The 25,459-nt window shown below is 31.7% G+C and overlaps 1 protein-coding gene across 1 annotated transcript; it reads left to right on the plus strand.

The window, feature by feature from the left end:
- The first annotated feature begins 7,296 nt into the window (after positions 1–7,296).
- Positions 7,297–17,049, plus strand: Cyp4c3 (Cytochrome P450 4c3). Its single transcript, XM_088226917.1, has 9 exons — positions 7,297–7,522; positions 9,034–9,149; positions 10,049–10,165; positions 11,009–11,168; positions 12,554–12,623; positions 14,054–14,372; positions 14,585–14,825; positions 15,919–16,098; positions 16,324–17,049. Exons 1-9 carry the CDS (start codon positions 7,297–7,299, stop codon positions 16,485–16,487), a joined length of 1,593 nt encoding a protein of 530 aa, XP_088083043.1. The 3' UTR covers positions 16,488–17,049.
- Positions 17,050–25,459: the final 8,410 nt, after the last annotated feature.

Here is a 25,459-nt window from a genome sequence, read left to right on the forward strand (position 1 = left end):
ATGCGTTTGTCAGCATATTAAAATTTATTTGGTGCTTTTTTTAAAATTAGACATTTTCTAGTAGACGAAATGATTCGGAAAACATAACAATTATTTTAAATAAAGATTTTAAGAGTTGTTGAGTACCCTACTAACATTTTTGTAGGAACTGCATTTTCATTCATTATGATTAAAGAAGTGTATTATATTTGTTAAAATAAAATAGTTTTCTTAGTTTTAACTGCTTTTAACAGTGGTAGTACTAAAAAAATTCACTTTTTTCACATGATAAACTTTTTGCACAGTATTGATATTAATTTTGGAAATATAATTAATTTTTCAAAATCCATTTTACATATTTTTATCGATATTCGTAGTATGTGATATTTCTATATTCCGAAAAATTGTTATTACCTAAATACTCTTTTTCTCTTGTTCTAATAATAAAATTTCTACTTGTTTTTCATGATTTTTTTATATTTTTTTATTGGAGATTGTTTAAGTTTATCTATTGTATCTTTATTATTTATTAAAAGATTGTTTATACTGCTTTAAGCGTAGAATGCTGGTTAAATATTAAATGGAAAGGAATGATAAATATATTAAGCTAACAAATTATTAACATTTAAAATTCTTCTCCATTCATATGATTCAGATTTATTCATTTCAGGATACAAGGTACAAATACTCTGATATTTTTTATATTTTTTTATATTTTAAATATAATCTATAAGCTGAATATTATAGCCATTCTGTCAAGCAATTTTTTTAACGATATTAAGTTCTGTGTGATAGGTATATTTTGATAGCGGAATATTGATTAATCGATGGTCCATTGAAACTAGTCGGAAGATTAAATTTATTAATTTTTAATTTTTTAAAAGTAAAAATTAAGTTAACGTAGAAAATCACAAAGTTAGTGGTTCAAATAGTAATTTTATAATAAAATAGGATGCGTATTATACTATGTATCTATAACGTGAACACTGGGAGCTACGCGTTGCTGGTTAGAGTCCAAACTTTCGAATTTTTATTTTAAAAATTCTTCATCTCTTTTAAGATGTACATATTATATACCAGTGTTTTAAGATAAGCTTTCTATTTATTTTTCTGCAAAAAACCTATAAATGCCAATTTCACAGTTTAAAATCATTGGACTGATTTTTACATTAACAGATAAACTGGGATGATATATAAATATTCCGATTGTCAATATATATCAGCATCCCCCATAATGGGTTCTCCTTGCTAAATCCAGTAATACAACAGTTCTTTTCAATAGATATCCCTCGTGTAAACAGACCGCTTAATAATTCTTGTACAATGCAAACATATTTTCGAGTAAAGCGTAATGTTATTCTTCTTGTTATGGGGTAGAATGCAATCATAATAGGGGATGAACCAGATAACGACATAGGTACTTACTATTTTATTACTGTTCAACCAGAGTACCCACTACCCACGCACATGCTTACTAAGTTTCTGAATTCAATAAAAATAAAAACAGTAATAATTAAAATGATTATCCGCACCAAAAAATGCACACCGTAAGACTAATCACTGTAACATTGGGTTGGCGATTTATAATTTGCGTGGGTATTACTTGAGTGAATTGTTGATCTGTTTTTATTTTAGTTTGCACGATGATGGCAGATGCGGACAAACATTATGCGGCCAAACAAACCACAGCAGACAAAATTCCTACTTTTGAAAAGTCAGGAAAGGGGATTAAGGACAGGGATCCGGATGCTAAATCTCCAAGTCCTGACATCTAGGTAGTGTTTCCTTTTTTAGCGAACACGGCACTTTCACTATAATTATGCGGGGAATATATCGATGAATGAAGCGGCGCGGTGGTCAGAAGATGTAAAAGTGTGCGGATGCGGGCAGATGATTAAAAGGCGAGCGGATGCGGGCAGACAAATTATGACAAATGCGGTTGTTGACAAAACAAATTATGCAGAGGAAAAACGAGATTGTTGATGCTGGTTCCTATGGATATGGAAAATTGTTCTCATAGCCACCATAGTTACCCATGGCCATAGCGACGAGAAGAATATATAAATATTGGAAGTTGGGAGATCACAGGATGGGTAGGATAGGTGGACCTTCATCAACTGGCGGTCCATACAGCCACAACCCACTCAACCCCACTACTCGCGCATCCAACCATCCATGTAATAAAATTGGTCTAGTTGCTCTGCAATGAGAAAATTCTGTGCTACCAGAAATTGGGTATATTTTTATTTCTTACACACGGGAAAAATTAGACCATTTAATGGTACGTCGACCTTTCATGAAAGAACATATGAAAACATTAATAAAGTTTTAAGAAAAATGAATGACGTCACGAGTTCTTGGGAACTAACCGATTTCCGAATCGATAGATTTCTGGTTTAGAGAAAGCCAATTCACTAATCAGCAGATCTCACCGCAAAGAACTTGTGACGTCACAGGTGGAATAATTTCGAAATCGCAAAACTTTAAAAAATCATACCGCTGATGATACGATACAAAAAATATATTATTTTTTGGTTTTATATAGGTATATTAACAAATATATATTTTTTAAACCACTGAACTTCCTCATCGTAGTACCAATGTAGGGCCCTATGGCCCCTATGCATCACTAGGTGCAAATGGGGAAATTATTTATTAGTTTTAAAATTTGAAAATATGCGCCCACTTTCGAAACTCCATCATAAAAAAATTATTAGTTTTTTGGCGACAAAACAGACCATTATGGTCACTTACTAAGAGCATTTACAATATACTCGTACGCTTCGTATTAAAAACTCATTAACATAGTTGATAAAGGAAGCAGGTAATAAAAATAATATTAACCACATTTAATATATTATTTTATCGGTATCCGAGCCAAATGATGAATACAGTTCTGGAAGTGAACTAAAACCAAACCATTGACTTTTGTTTCCTACTTGATTGGCTACTTCAGATTAAAATCCTCAAAAATAAAATTGAACAGAGATTGGTCCTCCGCATGGTCTACAGGTCAACCCGTTCACTGATCATGTCAGAGGTTCGATTCCCGGTAATCTTAATATGAAATGTTTATTTGATGTGTGGTTTTTCAACGCAATATTTCATTGTTCCTCAAGAGGCGCCTAAAACCTCACCTTGTCTTTATGTATTTTTTTTTCAGTTCATTTACAGCATTTTTTTAAACAAAAGTTTACAAGTACACGCGTACAACTTATTTGTACAAGAAATGCAAAAAAATAAACACGAGCAATTGTAATCCTTTTTTAATTTTTTGTATTTGCGTTCTTATGATTTACCCAAACATTTCATTTTTGAGGGACTTTTTTAACGAGTCGTAAATAACTCGAGTGAGGTTCGAACATCGCATCTCTGATCCGTGAGTCCGCGACACTAACCACGGGACCACAAATGGACCAAAACTCTATTTTTTTTTCTTTTAATTCGGTAATTGTAATTTGTAAAAAAATTGTTATCTACAACCTGTAATTTTCTCAAACTGAATGATTTAGGTAGGTAGGAAGAAATTGCCTCAAGGAAAAATGCCCGCCCTTATATGTACCTCTATAAATGATATATGTATATAAAGTGTTAAATAAATAAACAAAAATAATTAAAGAAATATGCACGTGGAATTTTATAGGTGAATATCTACAAATTGCATTTATTTTAAGTACGGTATGTGTCTGTAAACTTACCTTATATAAAAAAAATTTTTTAAATAACATGTGTGTAGGTACATTAATTTATTTATATATAAAAGGCTATGTTTGTATGAGTGTCCTCTATAGACTAAATAACTACTAGACCAATTTACGTGCTGTTCTGGGAATGTTTGTAGCTCTTAAAATCGTTAGTTATTTTTCGTTACCAGGGCTGCATTCAACGAGAATGCACATACAAAAAATGGGAAAAATTCATTTTTTACGGCTCCAAATCAGATTTTTTCCTTAAATGCCTTAGAATTTCTACAAATTTATTTCTTTTTACTCGAATATTGGTAATGCTTAAATTATATTTACTGACATTTAATAATGATTTAGATGAAATGATTGGTAAAATTATCAATAAAACTTTTTTATTTAGTTTCACTTTTATTTCTGGTAAAATACATTTTTGAAAATCGCATTTCTACATAATATTCCACTATTTTTTCCCTGGACTATGGCACTAGAGCATTGTTTTTTTTACACACCATAGATATTTACCATTGGTGTATCTCTATTGTTTTTCTTTTTTTATTTTTATAAATTATTTATCATGGGAACTAGAACCATTCGAAAGTCCATAAAAGCGCCTAGTTTTATCAGCTGTCTTTGAAAAACGCAAAAAAGAACAAAAAATGTTGTTTCGTTTTGTTACTCTGTCTAAAAAAATAACAAAATGGTTTAGTTTTGAGGTGCGGAAAACGGGACAACGGGGCGTCGATTTTGTCAATTTAAATTAGACATAAAAGGAACAATATGCAGTTTTTTTCGCATAGTATTAGGGAGGCTTCTGCAAGACAGTGACAGAAAAACAATCTTCAAATACCTATTAATCAAAATTCCCTCTCACCGCATATCGTCAGAGTTTACGAAATCCGAAATCCGAAACCCAAAAATAAAAATGTATGTACGTATCTAATTTGAACTAAATACAATAATTAATATCGATCTTTCGATTGTGTTCAATAAATCTACATACGAGTATATGCTCAAATCTAGCAATAGAAAAGCGTTGCCGAATTAAGCGTGTGTATTATAAAATACAAAATATTGTAAATTTAGTAATACTTTGCGATGGGAATAGGTACTTAGCAATGAAATGCCCTATGCAACATTAGGTGTGTATGATAATATGATGATGATGATTAATAAAAATATTTCAATCTCAACTTATAATTTAAGAAATCAAACACTGATTTGAGTCTACTGAACGCTTTATTTTATTTTTACAAATATAAAAATAAAAATTTTGTAACAATTGTTTCGCCTTGTTAGGGCATTTCCAAACGAATGTGAAGATTATATGGATTGAATGTCCTTATACAGTTATATAATTCAAGGTACTTAAGTTAAAATAAAAATATTCTTATGAACATTAATCATAAATGTGGGAAAAACCAATAGGCTAAGGCGAGGCTAAGTGTTTAATAGGTAATGGGAAATTTTGGTATTTATATTTGAATTTCGGAAAAATTTATAACGAAGTAAGTATTTATTGACATACATGATTGTATTGTGAGATAATTAATGAGGCTTTAAAGTTTTATATCTTTAGATAATTGTTGTGGAAATTATATCAATAATATTATTATATGTTGATATTCTTTTTAAATTTAGTATATGATTGAAATATTATGAAGAAATTTATATAAACATAATACGTGTATTTAGAATTTTTTAAAATATTAATGCAATTGTCAAATAATTCATTTATTAATAACGCATCACGCAAGCGTGTACATAAAGGGACATAGTAAAAAATAACAGTTTATTTAAATATGCTTAAGAGTCGTGAAGATATTAGATTGGTTTGTTCATTTATTATTTGTTTGTTGCTTGAAAATGCCCAAACAAGGCGAAGCAATTGTCACGGAATTTTCGTTTATATATTTGTAAAATTAAAATAAAGTGTTCAGTAGACTCAAATTAGTATTTGATTTCTTATATTATAAGTTTAAACATGGAGTTCTACAAAATAAACCCCAAACCTATCAATATTTCAATCTCTTTGGGAGCTACGTGCCCTAAACATCTAATTTGAATATTGATATATTTTACAAATAAGGGTTAAAGTGAATAATTAATTTATATCGATTAAAATGATGTAATAAATTTGATGTGGTGGCATAATGCAATCTGAGGTGAATTAGCATAAAATTCGTATTATTTTGTTTTGTAAGGAACGCCCATCAACAGATGTCAGTAGTAAGGAGAACTAAAACCGCATGCTCTTTGTAAATTATAAAGGATGGGGGATCATGGTACTGAATGGAAAAACACCATAAAACGAACTCACTCTTAACGATTCAAATTAACATACTAACATTTAGTATAACAATGCATTAGCAAATTTTATTTGATGTGTTATATTGATGTGTAATAATTTATTTCAATATTTAAATTTACAGTTGTGTATTTAAATAACATGTAAGATTTAGTTTGTACTTAAACAGAATCCGGTGCTAGATTAAATCGTCGTGATCGCCGAACAATGACGGATGTGTGGAAAATGCGACATCGACTTATTTTTACATTTAATATTGAAAAGGTTATTCATAGGTTTTATATTTCGGGTTTTAAAAAATGTAATATATAAAACTAACCCAAGTATCAAATTATATACTTGTCAAAAAAATAATTTAACCGCACTCGTGTAAAGTTGATATAAAGCCTAGAAGACTTAGAGTTACATATTAATTTATTTCAGAAGTTCTCCATTTTTGTGGAAATTTCAGGAAATATTGATTGGTTTTGCGCTTCAAATGCCAGACTATGAAATATTGCTTCGAAAAACTCATTCGTAATAACTTTTGCTTGTTTAATTAATCGGCAATTAAATAGACCTGCATGGAGGTAAATGTAATATTATTACAGTCCCTGATACCTGAAACGAAAACGAAAATGCTGCAATCTGTGGACCAATACAGTGCCCTATGCACTATTAGTTGGGGATACGTGAATAATAATACTTGAGAAAATACAAAGTATTCGTAATTTGTTTTCATTTGAAGCGACTTAAAATATCGCAGGATTGTATTTTTTTTTTGTGACACAAGTTCATTATTTTCCTAGGCGATTTCTTAATACTGTGATTATTTTATTCGTTTATTTGTTTGAATGGACATTTTGCAGCTTGTAAATAGAACATATATGGACAATAAAAACAATATTGCACAGTCACAAAGCCAATTTTAGACATCACTGTCAATGATATTTTAACATATATTTTTGTCTAAGAATTTTGCTTTCAGAGAGGAACATCGCTTGTGCGAATTGCAAACATACAATAAACCTTCCACACATACTTCACAATATTTGCGAAACCCGGCTAATTGATTTTGACCATTATAGCAATATCTTTATGAACAATATTTATATCCATGCTAATTGTTCGTGTTTCGTCATACACGCACGACCCGACACGCCGAATTTCTCTTTTATTACACTAAAAATAATTGACAATAAGTACGAAGTGGGGCGCTTTAATGTTACTCCCAAAACTTTAACCGTAACGATCAGTCACATATTATTCACAAGTCTATCAATTCACATCCACATCGAGAAGTAAATATCTCTTGCATCGTATTTTCAGTCGAAATTTTCTCTTAAAATGTCAGCTATAATAAGAAATTTCAAAGTGTTGTTTAGAGGTGTCGAGTCGAAGTTTTTGTTCGGTTTTTCGCCGGTTGTGACATTTAGTTTATTGGTGATTATTGTTTCTTTGCTTTATTACAATTGGAAGAGAAGAAGGCTTGTGAAATTGATCGCCAAGATACCAGGACCCTGGGCGCTGCCATTCATTGGAAATTGTGTGGAGTTGCAATGTGGACATGACGGTCAGTTATTTTTTTGTCATTAAAACGCATAGTTATACAATAATGTTCTTAAAATTAAAATTACAATATGCATCCTAGTAAATTTTTTTGGGGTAACTTATCAGGTATGAGTTAAAACTTCATACGTTTTCAAATTTTCTAATAGATTTTAAAAAAACGTAATTTTTCTGATATGATTATGGAGATTTAACGAGACCAAATTAAAAATATTTATTTATGGTAAAAATATGCTTCCAGCCGACTAAAAAACAGACTGGTAAAATGAAAATTGATCGAAAAATAAATACACAAACTACCTATTTGATAATGTATTTTGTACGTAATAATATTTTTTACTTCGTAGATACGACATTTTACAACTTTCTGTGTAACTCACTTTGGGGTATGGCATAGCAACCTGGAGACTGGTCAACGTGTAACTCAAAATTATTGTCAATCATGCACTTAAAAAAGTGTATTTAATAGTAAATTATGAGTCTTACTTTACCGTTTCACAGAAGATAATAGTCACGTGCGTCTCAATCTTGACATGTATAAATTCCTGGATTTTAACACTTTGGTATATGCCCTTCGATTGTGTCTTCTTCTTATCATGCCAAATCTTTCTTGGCCGTCCTACGTTCCCATTATCTATCATATTAGTTTTAACATCACATTTTTTTTCACAAACATTTTACATCAATTATTTTTTAATTAATTTTCCGTTTTATGAATGTAATACTAGTTAAATTTAAATTGACTTACTTTTGCAACATTCAAGCATATTGAAATACCTTTGAATTTCCATTTAACGTGTGTTTTTTACCTACTTCATCTTTTTCGTTCAACACCAACATTGTTTTCATTTATTTATTTTATTTAGTATACGACCTAAGCTTATTACAACAAGGCATACGAAGAAACATTTTTACAAGAAAACGAACAAAAAGAACATAAAACCATGTAGCAAAGACAAATAAGGGCAGTAAAATAATGGTATACAATATACTTAAAACTAGATCCAAATTAATGAATAATTTTGAAACGTTTTGTTTTTATTTTTTAAAATACGTTTATATTGAAGTTGTTAATGAAGTTTTGCTCTTTCCGAATGTAATACTATACATACATCGATGCCTTAAGTTTATAAGTTTTAAAACTAATATACAATGGTCAAAACAAATATTATTTGCTGAAAGAATTCGTACAAATTCAGGGCATCCGAACTCTAGCAAAAACGAAAATAATTCATGTTACCTACCTGTCTCAAAATTGAAATCCAAAAAATACAAATCCAACAAATACTCAATGATCGACATGTCAAAAGTCGTAATAATTGAGATGGCTGCACGAGATGTATGAAAAAAGAGGAAGTGATGTCTGCATGTAAATACAGAGTGGTGTGGTGGTACCTGCCTTGGGTTCTCTGCTCGTAATTTAACTTCAACGATCCGATTTCATATCACTCACAATAGTTATTCCTATTGTGTACTACTTGCACTGTATTTCTTTAATTGTATATTTTTTTCCAGAAATATACGAAAGACTAACTGGAATTCGAACCTTATGGGGTAGTCGTCAGGGATTAAATAAGGGGTGGATGGGCACTAAACCCTATGTTTTGGTTTCCAAAGCTTCTACTGTAGAGGTACATATTCATTTAATTTGTGTTACAGCAATTTTTGACAGTCGTATATTAATTGATTTATTTTTTTATTCACATCTTGATTCATTTTACAACTCTAATAGATCGACGCTGTTTTTATGTAGCAGTAAATACTATTGCAAAATTTTCCGTTAAACTTCCCAAATATATATTTGTTTTTGCACCATAAGCCAAAAGGCCAAAGTACCATGTGAATTACAGCGCAGAAAACCCAGACTTTGGGAAAATCACATTTAATGAAGCTCAGATTTTTTTTATTTTTTTTTGTTGTTTATTAATAGCCTTTCAAACTGAGCCAAAATTCTAATGCATCGAATTATCAGCGCTATGATTTTTTATAATTTTAAAATTACTCCGATTGTGAAATTACAATTTCTTGTCGAATAGTTCTGCTGATTGATGAGTTGGCTTCCCGGAAACCGGAAATCTATCACGACATCAATTATTGTACATAAAAAAACCAAATCAATTCTTGTAGCACTGATCTTCCTCATTGTTGTGATATTATCAAAAATTAACCTGAAACCCCCATTCGTAAGCATCTTAACCATTATGCTACGTTGGCCACCATATTGATTTTATCTATGCCTTAATGAATTTATTCAAAATCTGTGGTAAATAAAAAAAATATTGGAGAGTAATAAATATTGCGAATGCTCATTTAGTTTTAATTCTTACATTAAATAAATTATAAAACATTTCTTTTAGAACAAACTATTCTCAGATTAACAGTTGCTAGCAAAATTACAATTTTTACCAATCCTTTTAAGTCGCAACATTAGTATCTTAATACTTAGTAAATATGTACCATGTATGAATTTAAATGATATTTTTACAGCAATTTTTTTAGTTTCTCTAAATTTTGGAATATTTTTGTTTAGCCCATCCTTAATAGTTCAAAGCACATAAATAAGAGCTCTGAATATATTTACCTGAGGCCCTGGCTTGGTACTGGTTTACTCACCAGCTCTGGACATAAATGGAGACACAGAAGAAAGGTAATAATAGTTCAAATTTGAAACAAATAAAACGTGGAAATAACTTTTTTTTTTAATTTCTTGTGCTAAAATATTTATACTGTTTATTTTTTATTATGTACTCGTATACTACGTATATAGAATATACTTACATGTTTTTACTGTAAAACTAATTAAACAGTTTTTTAAATCATGTTTTATATTATGTTTTTATGCTGTGTACTGTTAGGGCCTTACTCATAAAATTGATATAAAGTTACGCCTAGTATAGAACATACGTTATGGTAGAATACGGTTGGAAATACCACCCTTATGAAAGTGTTAGAATAAATAAATAAATACTATTTACCCATATGATGTACTGCCAAAAACACAACTCAACGAAAACATTAACCTATATAATTAGTAAATGCGTTATTACATAATTCACATAGTTGAGATCCTCATTACTTCTTACTACGATTTTAACTATGTTTTTTTCTATAAAATTTACAGTTTTTTTATGATTTTTTTACTATGATATTTACTATGTTTTTTACTGTTTCATTACCATGTTTTTTTAAATATGTTTTTTCAACTATGTTTTTAACTGCCTATGTTTTTAGTATGTTTTTTAGTATGTCTTTTATTATGTGTTTTCTATGTTCATTTATTATGTTTATTTTATTATGTTTTGTCTTTATACTACACTTTTCCAAAAATGTTGTTTAAATTTGTTTTTTCTTCGTATTGATAATTGTTTTTTTGTATGTTGACTGTCTAAAAACGGGATAAGTAATGGGGTAAAGTGTCTATTAATATGATAAAAATAAATAAAGTTATAACCGTATAAATTATATAACGTTGAATTTATTTCCGTTTTAGATTCTAACGCCAGCATTTCATTTCAAAATTCTGGATAACTTCATCGATGTATTCTTCGAGCATAGTTACATATTGGTCCATAAGATGAAAAAAGAACTAAACGGTGGTCCTTTTAACATATTCCCTTATGTTACTCTGTGTACCTTAGATATTATTTGTGGTAAGTTGTTTACTCGTTACTTTTGATTTACTTCAACATGGCAATTTTCGCTAATAATTCAATTTACAATTTTTTCTAGTAATATTTCCGTTCTTTTGTAATGAGGAAGTTCATTTGTTTTTTTTTTGTTAATAGATTATTAAACTAAGCATTAAAATAAATTTATATATATCGTATTATTAGCGTTACGATATTTTGCAATTTTGTATTTCTGAAATAACTCCGCGTGTGACGTCAGGGGTTCCCTTTCGCTCATTCTCGATCAGTTCTGCCCATCGGTCCAATTAAGGCAAATAAACTGGAAATCTTCCATAACTGTATTTTCATTGGTTGACTCATATGAACCGGTGACGTCGTTCAAAATAGTTCGTTTTTAACAAACTGTTATTTATTATTTTTTCGTATATTTTCAGGAATCTTTGCTTTACAATTAAATGCTCCGATTTTTATCGCGCGCAAGAAAACATTTATTGTATCAAATTTCCCGTAGGGCTGAAGTTCCTGATTAACCCAAATATTTCAATTTCGGAGGGGGGGGGGGGGCATTTGGAGCGGGTTGTAAATACTAAATTTGTTGCAACAGAGAGGGAAAACATTTTGAGAAGGATATATGGAAGTCTAGGCATTGACCGGGCTTATGACCAGTCATTGGCTGAATAGAATGTTACACAGTGTGTAAAATGGCCCTTAAACCAGCCAAAGACAGGTCAAAAGCTCTGTAAATGCCAAGATTTCCATATTCCTTTCCTAAAACTGTTTTCCCTCTTTGTTTTAATATATAAAATATTTTTTTAGCACAGCTTATCTTTTTTTAGAATGCCTTCCAAAATCATACAAAATGTTAAATAAAAATACTTTTTTATTGTGTATGCAGACAATTGGTAGAATTCCCTATTTATTTTGGTAGTGTATCCAAAATAAAACAAGTTTATTGGATCATAATTCTACTTTATTTTTTATAAAATAAACATATATATTGTTTAAAAATGTCCTAACACGACGAAACACGTCACAATATACCATTTGTATATTTTATAAAAAATAAAGTGGAATTATATTCCAATAAACTTGTTTTATTTTGGATACATTACCAAATTAAAAATACTTTTTACAACTTTTTACTCATACAACGGCAAATTTTTCCAGTAACCATAATATTTAAATAAGGTTTAAACAATATATCTATACAAAAAAAATAATCTACGGATACAAATAATAGCATTTTTAAAGAAACAATTCAGCATGCTACTTGTGTTTTTAAGAATCAGTGTATTAATGGATAAATCTAATTACTTTCTTTTATTTACATGATATCATTTAAATTAGTAAAAATATTTTTGATTGAAATTATAGCGCAAATAAAACATCTCATATTTTATTTTTAGAAACTGCCATGGGGAGAAAGGTTAACGCACAGAACGATAGCGAATCCGAATATGTGAAAGCCATCTATGAGTAAGTAGAGAAAGTATTTTGGAGACCTTAAGAAGGCACTTTATCGCCCCCACGCACCCGTGCGGGCTTCACTATATCAATTTATTTACCCATCCACTCGGAAAATGGAGCGCTCTTGCGTTATATTTTCACAAGAGATACTATTATTTCCGCCGTAGATACTACACATTCGGCTCCCTCGTGTACAGCGCTGGTGTACCTTATGATTGAAATATATTTCGCACGAAATACGGGCACAAGTGATAGGCAATCATGATATGTCAGTCAAATGTTCATTCGATCATAATCTGACAGTATGGAAAATATTCGCTCAGTTTTATTTTTGAAATAACTCGCTTATCTGTAAAAAAAACTAAATAGGACCTATCAACAAAAGGCAAAGTAAAACTGAACAAGATTTTTTTTTACATATACATATGCACATATATAATAATATATATATATATTATTATAACAATCATTTCTATCCCACCGGATCCGCGTAGAATAGTTTATTAGAGCAGCTAGAAGGAACATGAAATGTTTGAATGTATTATTATATTTAAAAAAAACTAAATACCTAAGCTTTGTCAAAATAAGCAACTCCCATCTAAAAATATTTGCATAAAATAAAAATTGAAAGCGTTTCGCAATTTATAATTCTGCACGAGATCCCGGGTTCAACTCCTGAATAGGTTGGTGTATTTTTACTGCAGTATTAACTTAAGTGCCTATAATTTTTTTGTTTGTATTTAATTTGTAAATTTATAATTTCACATCAATTTACTTACTAGTACAACCTCAGAGTAATAATTCGCTAGAGAAGCCCTTTAGTTTTTCGCATAGAACAAAGGCGTTTTTAGATTTTTGGGTGGTTTTTAGTTTATCAGCAAATAGTAAACGGATGGTTTTGGTTTGCGCTTGCAATTTTTGACCCAAGTCTTACGGCTCGTTGAATTGCTGTAAACTGTAGCTAACTTTGTGGTTGATAATAATAGAATGGTTTTTGTGCATATGGGTGACTCTATTGGCCAATGGCGTATTATTACTCTAAGAGTAAAACACTATATTAAATAGCTCATTAAATGTACCGAAATTAAAATTTATCTTAAATTCTACATAAAACACTACTTATTCCTAATGTGAACAAAGCATTTTGAAAAGGGGAGACGCTTTAAGCTTCACTGAGACTTTCTAGCAACTCATTGAACATTTTTAAACCTTATAGTAGATAAAGGTTATTTTGAGTTTTAGTCGAACTGGTTCATGAAGTGCAAGGTGCTCTGCTTTCGTAAAACAAATAATAAATAATCAATAAAGGTACTCAGCATTTCGTATGCTTATGCTTTATGCACAATTGGGTACGGATAGAAGTGATGTTTGTATTTTTGGTGTATAATGCTACAAGAGTTATATCATCAAACTGATCATTTCGTGTTCCCTTTTTGCAGAATGGGCAATATTGTTCTCAAAAGACAGTCAAAGCTTTGGCTTCAGCTAGATTGGGTCTTCAAAATGACAGACAGCTATGTACGACATCAAAAATGCTTGAAAATTTTGCATGATTTTTCATATAAAGTAATCAGAGAACGAAAACAGGAAATTGCAGATGATAAATCAAAAGAAGAAACCAAACAATCGCAAGATGATGAAAGCCTTTATGCCAAGAAGAAACTTGCATTCTTAGACCTACTGATAGAAGCCTCCCAGGATGGTACTGTACTAAGTACTGACGATATTAGAGAAGAAGTGGATACATTTATGTTTGAAGTAGGTTTTGAATATTTAAAATAAATTTTTTTCGACAAATTTACTAACTTCAAAACCTAGCATCCCAAATTCTTTGTTAGTTGTAGCTTTTGTTTGATTTGGTGATTTTTTTATTGAATATACGTGACTTTTATTGGATTCCAGCAATACCCATGAAGCACATGATCAAACCATTTCATGACTATTATATAATGCTCAATTTTAATTTTCAGGGTCACGATACTACATCAGCAGGCCTTAGCTGGTGTCTTTATCTTCTAGGATGCCATCAAGATATTCAGCAGAAAGCCGCAGAAGAACTGGACTCGATATTCAATGGAGACATCGACAGGAAACCTTCAATGAAGGAATTGTTTGATATGAAATACTTAGAGTGCTGCATTAAAGAAGCACTTAGATTGTTTCCGAGCGTGCCCATAATTGCGAGATATCTAAATGAAGACGTACAAATAGGTGATAAGTTTGCATATAAAAAGAGACCAATATCTCAACAGAATCGAAGGAAATAATGTTTTGATAAATATCTAAATAGCTGGGAATTTTCATTTTCATTTTCATTTATTTTTGCACCACTACAGGCCAGTAGGCCCAATTACAGTGGTGAATTACATCACAGAACACCCAGGCTTGAGAAAAATTCATTTTGATTTTTGTGTTCTCACCGGGAATCGAACCCGGAACCTTCCGAGCGTGAGTCAAGCGTCTTGACCACTACACCACGGAGGCCGCCTTTGCCGATTATTGAGGATTGTGTAGTCCTAGCATTTACAGGGCCCAAGACCTATCATTGGTTGGTTTTAGTGATCACTTTACACAGTATGTAACATCTACCGGACCTACACAATTTTCAGATGTTGAAGAAAGGACGCCTACTTTGACCTTCGACTAGACATACAACTTTTGAAAATTATTTGTTTATTTGTATATATTTATTTAGCTAATAAATGTACAATATAATATACATTTACTTATTAGTATAAAACCATATTAATAATCTAAACAAAAAGAGGTAACATCAATTTATCTATAATTTTAAATAATATATTATTTATCTCTAATTTTCAACCAAGTATTTTTATTGAAAAAACTGAGACTTTCTGACAACTCATTAAATGTTTCCAAACCTTTATAGTATAAGTTGTTTTGAATTCCTGTCAGTCTCACCTTAGGAAGTCTGAATTGCCTGAACTTCTTGTTCCATACTTGTGGAAATCTTTATTATATTTAATACCTTCTAACATGTGTCCAGGAGGCAGTCCGTTTTTCAACTTTAACAGTCAGAGTATTGAACAGAATTCTTCGAATATATACCTACTACAATTATATACAAAATATTATAGTATATCATAGAATTATTTCCTTCGTCTCTGTTGAGATATTGGCCTGTTTAGATAAAATCATCATGTTAGTTTAAACATATATAGACATGCTCAAAATATTGTATATTATATTATGTAACTTAAAATAATTTAACCACCTAATGCAGAAAATGTAATGTTCAGTAAATGTAAATTTAGGTTTGTAAAATAGGTCGTTTATTTTGCAGGTGATTTTTTAGTTCCTGCTGGAACAACAGCTATGATAGTAACTCACATGTTACACCGTGACCCCAAAGCGTTTCCGAATCCTGAAGTGTTTGATCCTGAAAGATTTTTACCTGAAAACTGTCGAGGAAGACATCCATATGCCTATATTCCTTTCAGCGCTGGACCAAGAAACTGCATAGGTTAGAATGATCAACAACATCAAATAGTAATTTATGCAAATATTTTTTACCTTTTCCTGCATACACTATTGTAGTGACATCAGCGGGGTATGCTATAAAGCATAATCTACAAATAGATTCCGGGTTTTGGCCAACAACGCTTACGTTAAGAGATATGTGGCATTTTAAAATCCGGAAACTTTAACATGATAAGTTTAAAAAACGCATCTTCTGTTTATGTTCCAGGTCAAAGATTTGCCATTCTTGAAGAAAAGGTCGTGTTATCAACAATACTGAGAAAATATCGCGTTGAATCCGTGGATAGAAGGGAAGATCTCACCTTGTTAGGAGAACTTATCCTTAGACCCAAAGATGGACTCCGACTAAAGATTTATCCTCGAAAGAATTAATTATGATTTTTTTGTACAATCAAATTATATTTTGGTCACTACTTCTTCTCTTAGTGCCCTGTCAGGTATCCCCAACGTTGGCAATCACTCTGGCGATGTCTCTCTGTCATGTGCGGCCCGGAAAATCGGCTCCACTATCTTGAAGCTAGTCCAGTCTCGTATATTACGCAGCCAGGACATCTGTCTTCTTCCAACCCCTCGGTGACCCTCAATCTTGCCCTTCAAAATTAAATGAAGCAAACGGTACTTTTCTCTACGCATTATATGCCCCAGATACGAAATTTTGGTCGCTACGACAGGTCTTATTAAAAGCGGGAAATACTTGTAGCAGTAATACTCATTATTTTGGAATAAATCTCATATATTTTTCTGAGGGGTCACAAAGAATGTCAGAAATTCAATTGAAATTATTGAAAGAAAATAGTTTACTGAAGTTACGAAAGAGAAAAGGAATTTGATGAAAAAAGAATACCAAAAAAATAATGTACCAGAATAAGAACATAATTCTTGACAGCTAGTATTAAACGTGTTATAATTTGTCGCAATAAATTTTTAAGTGTTTTACGTTTGCTATTTTATTAACACAACAACCTTGATTAACAGAAAGTTACAGGCTGTTTCTTAAATGAAATAATTATAAATATATAAAAAAAAAATTTTTTTTTCATCTCCATTCCCCTATTTTGCGTCTAAATGTTAGGAGACCAATACTGGAATTTAATCCTCTTAAGATTTCATCTAAAGATACCAAAATCTCAGCAGAGACGAAGAAAATAACTTTTTGATAAATTTTATCAACCGAGATAAAAGTTTTATTCTGGAATCTGAAAATTTATAAAAACAGTTTGTTAATTAATCTAATCGGGTTGTGGTGCCGGGCCTAGTGTTGTGGACTCACGGAACAGAGGTCAGAGTTTCGAATCTCACTTTACCCCAACACAAGATTGAAATATTTGGGTTAATTATAAGGCCGCAAATATTAATTTTTCAAATTGTTTCTGAAGAATCGAAAAAATTTAATAATAAAAATTTCTGTTTGGTGTATGTACATTGCTTTTAAAAAAATACATGGTTTATGTTAAAGACTTGAATGTCGTTAGCGCATTAGTTCCCAAGTACACGCATCCGCAATGTGAATTCAGGCTGTAATAAATTAGAATGTTCAGTGCTACTGAAAATTAGATTTAAAAATTGTTTCCTTACAAGAGGTAAAAATTAGTTAGTTGTACGTCGAAGTTTCTCTAAAACAAATTAAAAAGATAATAAAAACGAACTACTTTAAACGACGCCACAAGTTATTTTAAATCAACCAATAATAGAGTGGTGAGATGGATTTTCGGTTTCCGTGAAGCCAATCCACCAATCAGGACAACTCACCAAAAAAAACTGATTATGTCACGCGCGGAGTAAATAAAATATTTGAAAACTCTAAAAAATCGTAGCGATAATAATACGATACGATACATAAAAATAAAAATGTTATTTTTGTTAGTTTGATAGTTAACACTTAAAGCACCGGCCAAATACACATAGAATTTACCCTGTGCCCGACCCATTTTTGTGAAATGTCATGCTTTGTGAAGGGTTTCTTAAACGTGTCATAATTATGAAAATACTGAGTTAAATCAATTGTAACCTCTCATGTTTTTTTGAAACAATTTAATAAGTCATTTTTGTATGAGAGTTTTGGCCTTTATGGAGATCCACATTGCAATGTTCGCACGTATACCTACAGGGTCTCACTCCTTTTTTTGTGCTTTGGATCCCGGAGCCGTGCAAACACGTGATTATAATATCCACGCGTTGTGTCCCGGTCCCGTGTTTTCACGTAGTTTACCAGCAGCGAAAAAGTACTGACAAAAGTCACTAGTTACATCTAGATGTCAATAAAATGCACTTTTTTGAACAGCTAGTAAACTACGTGAAAACACGGGACCGGGACACAGCGCGTGGTTATATAATTACGTTTTTACACGGCTCCGGGATACAAATTGTTAACAAATAAAATAAAAACTCCCGAACTTTCTCATTAGTTAATGATTGACCGCAGTTTTTTATATTTTTTTTTAAAGAAATATTTGCGTTCTTGATTTACCCAAATATTTCATTTTTAGAGCCATTTTCAACGAGTTGTAAATAACTCACTATTAGAAAATGGAAATAAAGTTGGAGTAGAGTGGGATTCGAACCACGGACCGTTGGTCCGTAAGTCTGAAACACTAGACACAGGATCACAACCAGATTTAATGTCAGTTGCACAAAAAACAGATGAAATGGTGGAAAAAAAATGGATATCGTCGGTGATAAATACCGCGTAACTATTAATTATTTTTTTAGGCAGGGGATCCTAAAAAGCGTTCTGTTAATATTTTACTTACGATTTTAATCAACCAAAAATAGCACTGAAGTATCAGAAAAACTATTATCATAGAGAGTAAAAATATCAATAATTAAAACTAACGGCTCTTAGTCCTTCATAACGAATTTATTTCAGTAAATATTTTCGTAAAAAATACAGGTTTCGCTGTACCAACGTATCATCGACGATATGGGTTATCCAAACATACGAGAAGAGTGAATGTTATATGGTGCATAAAATTATCACCTCAACCAGCCAATGTCATAAGTCCTATAAATGCCTCTTCCATATTATTTTTATAAATGTTAATATTTCAATTTGCATTAATTTGTTAATGAATCGTAAAAGAGCACTCACTTTATGCAAGAATTACTTTAATACTTGAACTATCTACAAAAACGAGCTCGTAAAAAATCATATTGCTCAGGCAAATTAATATATAAGTAGACTTCATTTACTTTTTTTTTGTCGTTCTAGTCATTTCAAATGATGTGTTAATAAAGATTATGAAAAAGAAACATATTACAGAAAAATAATGACGACTTTAAAAAAAATACTCTGCGTAACTGTTGTGCTGTTCATGGGTAAGTTTAAAAAAAAAAGGAGTTGCTTTTTTTATCTCGCTTATTTGGTATAAGGCTCATATCGTACCTTTAGGATAAAAACGACTCAACTAAAAAGATCACCTTTTTGGGAAATTGCAAAAAAAGAATGTAAATTGTGACACTTTCGTATATTTCGTATTTCGTATCGACGATTGTTTCGTATTTTTCGAAGTAAGCACCAAATATTTAGTTAAAAATTATACCGAAGGCTTTCAGCTATGAATCTATGAAAAAAAAAATATCGTAAGTTTAAACAAGACATTTATTTAATGAGTCATTACTAGATTGAAAAAAAAAACAAAAGCACTTCGATAAATAAGATAGTGAGATAATTTTTATTAGGTCAGATCAGGTCACCAAACACATGTTTTTATTTAATCACGAAATGAACGTAAGTAACTAAGATCATCGATAATTTAAATAATAAAATGACATTAACTTAAATAAGTCACTAAGATTATCGGTAAGTCGGAACGAAACAATCACAAAGCTAAATTGGTCATTTTAAATTTGAAGAAAATAAAGTAAACATGCCATTTGTATCAGAATAAAATCGACTCAACCGGCTTTCGGTCACTATATGTTTGTCTGCGTCGCTTCCGTACTGACACGGAATCTAAATTCTCAGAGTAATAAAGAGACCGATGTAACGGTTTTGTTCTATTCCCACCCGTATGTTGCGTTTTTTAAAAAGCAGATGGATAATGTTCATTGAAGTCGTTTTATGATCTTAACTCATTTAAATATTTTTTTGAGTTAAGTCGTTTTCGTCCTAAAGGTGCGTTATATACGGAAAAATAAATGTTGCTTCTAACTACTTTAATTCAAGTGCAAGGATCTGGTGAGATAATCGGCTGTGACTTCGCATTTGCTTTAAGAAGAGAAATGTTTCAATAAAATTTACGAAATCTACAATTATTATTATCATAGTGGATTATTTTTATATCGCCATTTTCGAAGAGTATAATGTAAAAGGAACAATATAATCGAAGGGTTTGCAACTGTTAAAACTTACATCAAGCGGAGGTGATACGATTGGCTGGGCCATGCACTGCGGATGTCTCCTGAGAGCCTTAACCACGCTTGCCTATTTTACAAAGTATCGGGTTCTCGACATCCTGGACGTCCGCTACTAACTGTTTGTCGGCAGTTCATGTCGGAACTACGGGACGCGAACCTGACTTGGCACAAGAACTGGCAACCGACGGAGAAGCAGAAGGCGGACATGGAATGGCCATGGTGATGATGGGTTTACGACAAAAAAAAAATGCCTACTGTTTCTATAAGGCAATCATGTTTGTCGTCATTAGGTATCTAGGCGCTTGTTAATTTGCAATAAAGTAATTAATATTATTTATAGTTATAAGCCCAAATAAGGGATTTTTAAAAAGATAACAAACATGGAGAACAATGTTTTGCCTATGTCCAAATCCTTGTAGACTTATTCTGGGTTTCTTCTTGACAGGATTGTTTTCAATACAAGACATCTGTAAGTTTTGGTAGTTGAGGGTGTTGGAGTTCCTACCCCAGTTAGAGATTTACAGAAAAGACACAAGGTTGCTGTTTAATGCGTATTTATTACATGGCAAATAAGATACAGCACTTGGTTGTATAGCACGAGCGTAGCGGCAATGATGGGTTGAAGATACTGCACTTGAACTACATGCTTGAACTGAGTGACTTTGTCGAGCTGAACTGAAGGCTGACTGACTGGCGTTGCCACGCCCTGATGTCTTTTTATAGGCGACGTTCCTTTGCAGTTCATTTCTTCATAGTAGGGACGATGTGAATGTACTGCATAACGATGCTCCCGATTTATGTGCAAAACTGTTAGAGTTGCATTATATGTGATATTGGATTATATAAAAAATGATGACATTGCTTTCTTCGGTTATCACACTATTTCAGGTGAAACTATGAACCCTACACATACTATGAACCCTACACATCTTTAATGTATCCCTTTCCATCAATAGATGTCGCTAGTTTTCTCCATACTTTTGTTCACTATAATATATTAACACGCATAGGAATGTAATATTCAAACAAAGCACATATAAAGAATGTAAAAATTTCATACGTGGATATAGAAGTCGACTATGTAAGAAGGTATGCGATGCCAGACAATTTTGATTTCTAGGTATTTGAACACTGTTTTTCTGTCACTCTCTCGCAAATGCCTCTTAAAACGACCAACTTTACCTAACTAAACTCGACAAAATCGACGTTTCGCTGTCCCATTTTAAGCACTCCAGAACTGAATCGATTTGGTAATTTTTTAAAGAAAAAGTATGAGAACAAAATCTTCTGTGCCGGTATTTTTTCCGCTTTTCAAAATTATGTATCGTGTTTGTATACCGTACGCCCGAAGACGGCAGATAAAACTGAGCACTTTTTTGGGTTTATGGAAGGTGCGAAAATGCTCCCATAATAAACAATTTATCGAAAAAGCAATAGAAACTATAGAGACACGCAAACGGTAAAGTTCTATATTACGTAAAAAAGTCATTGCCACAGTGCCATAATTCAGGGAGAAAATACAGGAATACATTTGTATGAAGAAAAGTTAGAAAGCGTTTCCTCTTAAAGGCAGAATGGTAAATGTTACCTGTAAAGTTGGATACGTGATATATAATTACATGGCGACCTCCGTAGCGTAATGGTTAAGACGCTTGCCTCACCCACGGAGGGTTCAAGGTTCGATTCCGGGTGAAATCACACAAAAAATCTTAAGCCTGGGTGTTTTGAATTGTAACTCACCCATGTATTGAGGTTCAGTGCTACGAGAAATTTGATATAAATAAATGTTTTCTTACGCGCAGTAAAAAAAGGAGCATTAAGTTGTACGACGAAGTTTCTTGAAAATGTGTGAAAACAATAATAAAAATTATTTTGATTAAAAAAAACTACTTTGAACAACCTCAGTAGTTCTTCCGAATCAGCCAATGTTAGGGCGTAGTGCTAGATTTCCGGTTTACGGGAAGCCAATCCACAAATCAGCAGAACTCATCGAAGAGTACTTGTGACGCCACTCGCGGATCACTCGCGGAGTAATTTCAAATTTACGAAATTTTAAAGTATCACAACGCTGCTAATACGACAGGCACGCTGAACTTCCTTATTGGGTCTCCTGGACTGTTGGTGCAAAAAATATACAAATAAAATATAAAAATAAGTTATTTTTATTTTTAGGAGTTCACACAGCAGACAGTGTTGCCTTTATTGGAAGTAATCCCTTGTACTTGGGGTCCTAGTTTTTGGTGTAGGAATATTACGTAAGTACCCACGTTTAGTGCATTTAAATCTACCGTTTCACAAGTTAAACTGTTTCTAAAATGACAGTTCAGAACAGCGTGGTCAAAAAAATTGATACGAGAATCAGCTGGAACAGTTTTACAAAAATTTATTATTTATGAAACAGTTTCACAGTTTTATTTTATAATTTTTTATTTTTTTATGGGAGGAGTGACCATGATTTAAAACTATTATTTTTGAAAACAGTTTCATTTTAACTTTCCTGGATGGTTTTTAAATAACAAAAACAGTTTAATTATATGAAACTGTCGTAAGCTGTTTCGGAAGAATAACGTTTTTAAAATAACAGTTATAATTTTTTTACCACCTCTGATCAATATAGGCCATTCAACATTCGTACACGCTGAACAGTGCATTTAAATGTATAATAAGTACATTTGTTGATACGTGCCCTTGTGTAAGCAGGCGCATATTAATTCTTTATATGAAAGCTTATTATACGCACACACTAATCAAAGGTTATTGAAGATTTAAATTTGCTGTACATTTTTTTTGTTTTCTTTTTTTTTCGAAAATATTTTTTTTACCTGAAAACATATATGAATAATCAATTATTTACGTATCTATTTATGTGTCCTGGGCGACAAATGATACAGTTATGTATGTAAAATAGAACCAGAATTGTATGGTAGTAAGTGCGTTCGCCTACCATTCTTAAGGTCCTGTGTTCGATTCCTTGTAAGGGGACGTGAAATGTCTCTAGACTTAACGGGTAACAAAATTATTATATGCCAATATATATACGGACAACGCTGTTCTGCAGCAGTGAAACTTAAGTATTGGATTTTAGGGTGGTTGGTTCTCCACTGCTATATTATTCGTTGTTGTAAGACTGGTCACCTTCCTTCTACTCGTATTTAAAACAAATTAAAACAATGCTCTAACCATACCTAGGCTGGTAACGCAGCCTAAGTTGAGGCCATCACAGTACTCACACAAATGTAAAGCTTGTATATATAGTGTTACTTTTCTGTACAAATTATATTTTTCAGCAATATTTTGAGTTTGTCCAAATTTATGTAAACAAGGACTGAATTCGACTCCCTGGAGAGCTGTTATTATTAACATACTACAACAGAGATGAAAACCAATTTAGAGAAGGTTTAGAAGTCTAAGCATCTACAGGGCTTATGACCTGTCATTGGCTGGTTTTCTTTTTTTTTTTGAAAAAATAAATATTTGAGTTTTTGTGATTTACCCAAATATTTATTTTTTTGAGGGCCATTTTCAACGAGTTGTAAATAACTCAGTATTAGAAAATGGGAATCGAGTTGGGGTAGAGTGGGATTCGAACCCCGGACCTTTGGTCCCGTGAGTCGGAGACACTAGCCACAGGACCACAACCCAATTTTGGGGTTTAAGTGGCCATTTTATACACTCTGTATTATTCACCATACAGCTCACATTTGAACATCTATGTTCTTTCAATTCTTTCATCTATTGATGTTTGTGAAGTTAAAGAGCTGAAACCTTTAAGCTTTTTCATGCTCATTAAATAAATTTGTACACAAAGACTAATTGCAACATTAACAATTATTTCTAACTTATTTCGATGACAAAAAGATTAATTTGACATAAACGTTTCTTAGAATTCGCTCAGCGCCTCTAAAAAGTCATTTCTATCAAGTGGAAATTACTAGGGTAATATGCAGGCAACACTCGACGGGAGTTTCTAAATATTTTATTATTTAAAATAATTATATGGACACATAAATGCATTCATAAAATCGTTGCCTTACTTTATTGTATATATAAATTGGTAGTTGAATAAATTGTTTTTATTCCTTTTCGTACTGTCCGGTATAAAGGTAAGTTATGTAAAATTGTAAAAATATTAGTATTTTCGGCAATAACATTTAGTTTTAATTATTATTTTGTATTTTAAATCTATGTTTAATATTTATTTACACTAAAATACTTAATATATTATGTACCACAAATTTATCAGTAAAAGAAACAAAAAAAACATAAAAAAATGTATACAATCATAAATTTAAATATTATCCTATACCTGAGTTAGTGTTACTCGAATCATGTCATAAATCATACATGGAAAAACGGCCCGTTTCACACAGGGGTACAAATCCGCACAGCTCAATATATAACCGGAGGTGGGTTGATATTTATAGAATTCTATTTTTTTTAATTACGTTTATTTATTTAATGCCAGGCAAACGTAATGAGGTGGCTTATCTCCACGTGATTTCCTTTTGCAGGATTGTCACCAAGGAGTAGCCCTTGAATAAATTAAAAATAAACACAAAATAAATATACAATAAAAAATTACAAACCACCCTAATTTTACCGTACCGTTTGGATTTCGACGATTCGTGTTCGTGTCGAAACACACACTTGTATACTTTGGAAACATGTTATAAAGGGTTTTCCAATAAGAGGTTTTATTTTTATATTTAAAAAACTTGTATTTTTTAAGAGAAATCAATGGATGTTTTTCATTGTAAAGAGGAAGGTATGCCATTAACAATGGAAATTGATATCATCCAAATGGCCGCCACGGCTACGCTTGCAGCACCATATCCTTTTCATAAAATTTTCCATGACCAATTCGCACATTTGCGGCTGTATATCCTCGATAACTTCACGAATTACATATTTAAGGTCTTGAATCAACTGTGAAGCATTGGCATAGACCTTATCTTTCACGTGGCCCCAAAGAAAAAAGTCTAAAGGTG

This window comes from Micrasema longulum, unplaced genomic scaffold (genome assembly GCF_059751315.1).
Source record: "Micrasema longulum isolate JH-2025_06_02 unplaced genomic scaffold, ASM5975131v1 h1tg000473l, whole genome shotgun sequence".
NCBI lineage: Eukaryota > Metazoa > Arthropoda > Insecta > Trichoptera > Brachycentridae > Micrasema > Micrasema longulum.

Bases quoted from the DNA above. Each gene is read 5' to 3' on its own strand.
- Cyp4c3 (XM_088226917.1), top strand. From the start codon at position 7,297: ATGTCAGCTATAATAAGAAATTTCAAAGTGTTGTTTAGAGGTGTCGAG. The intron at 7,523-9,033 runs GTCAGTTATTTT...ATTTTTTTCCAG, and splicing joins GTTGCAATGTGGACATGACG to AAATATACGAAAGACTAACT. The intron at 14,826-15,918 runs GTGATAAGTTTG...TTTATTTTGCAG, and splicing joins AAATGAAGACGTACAAATAG to GTGATTTTTTAGTTCCTGCT.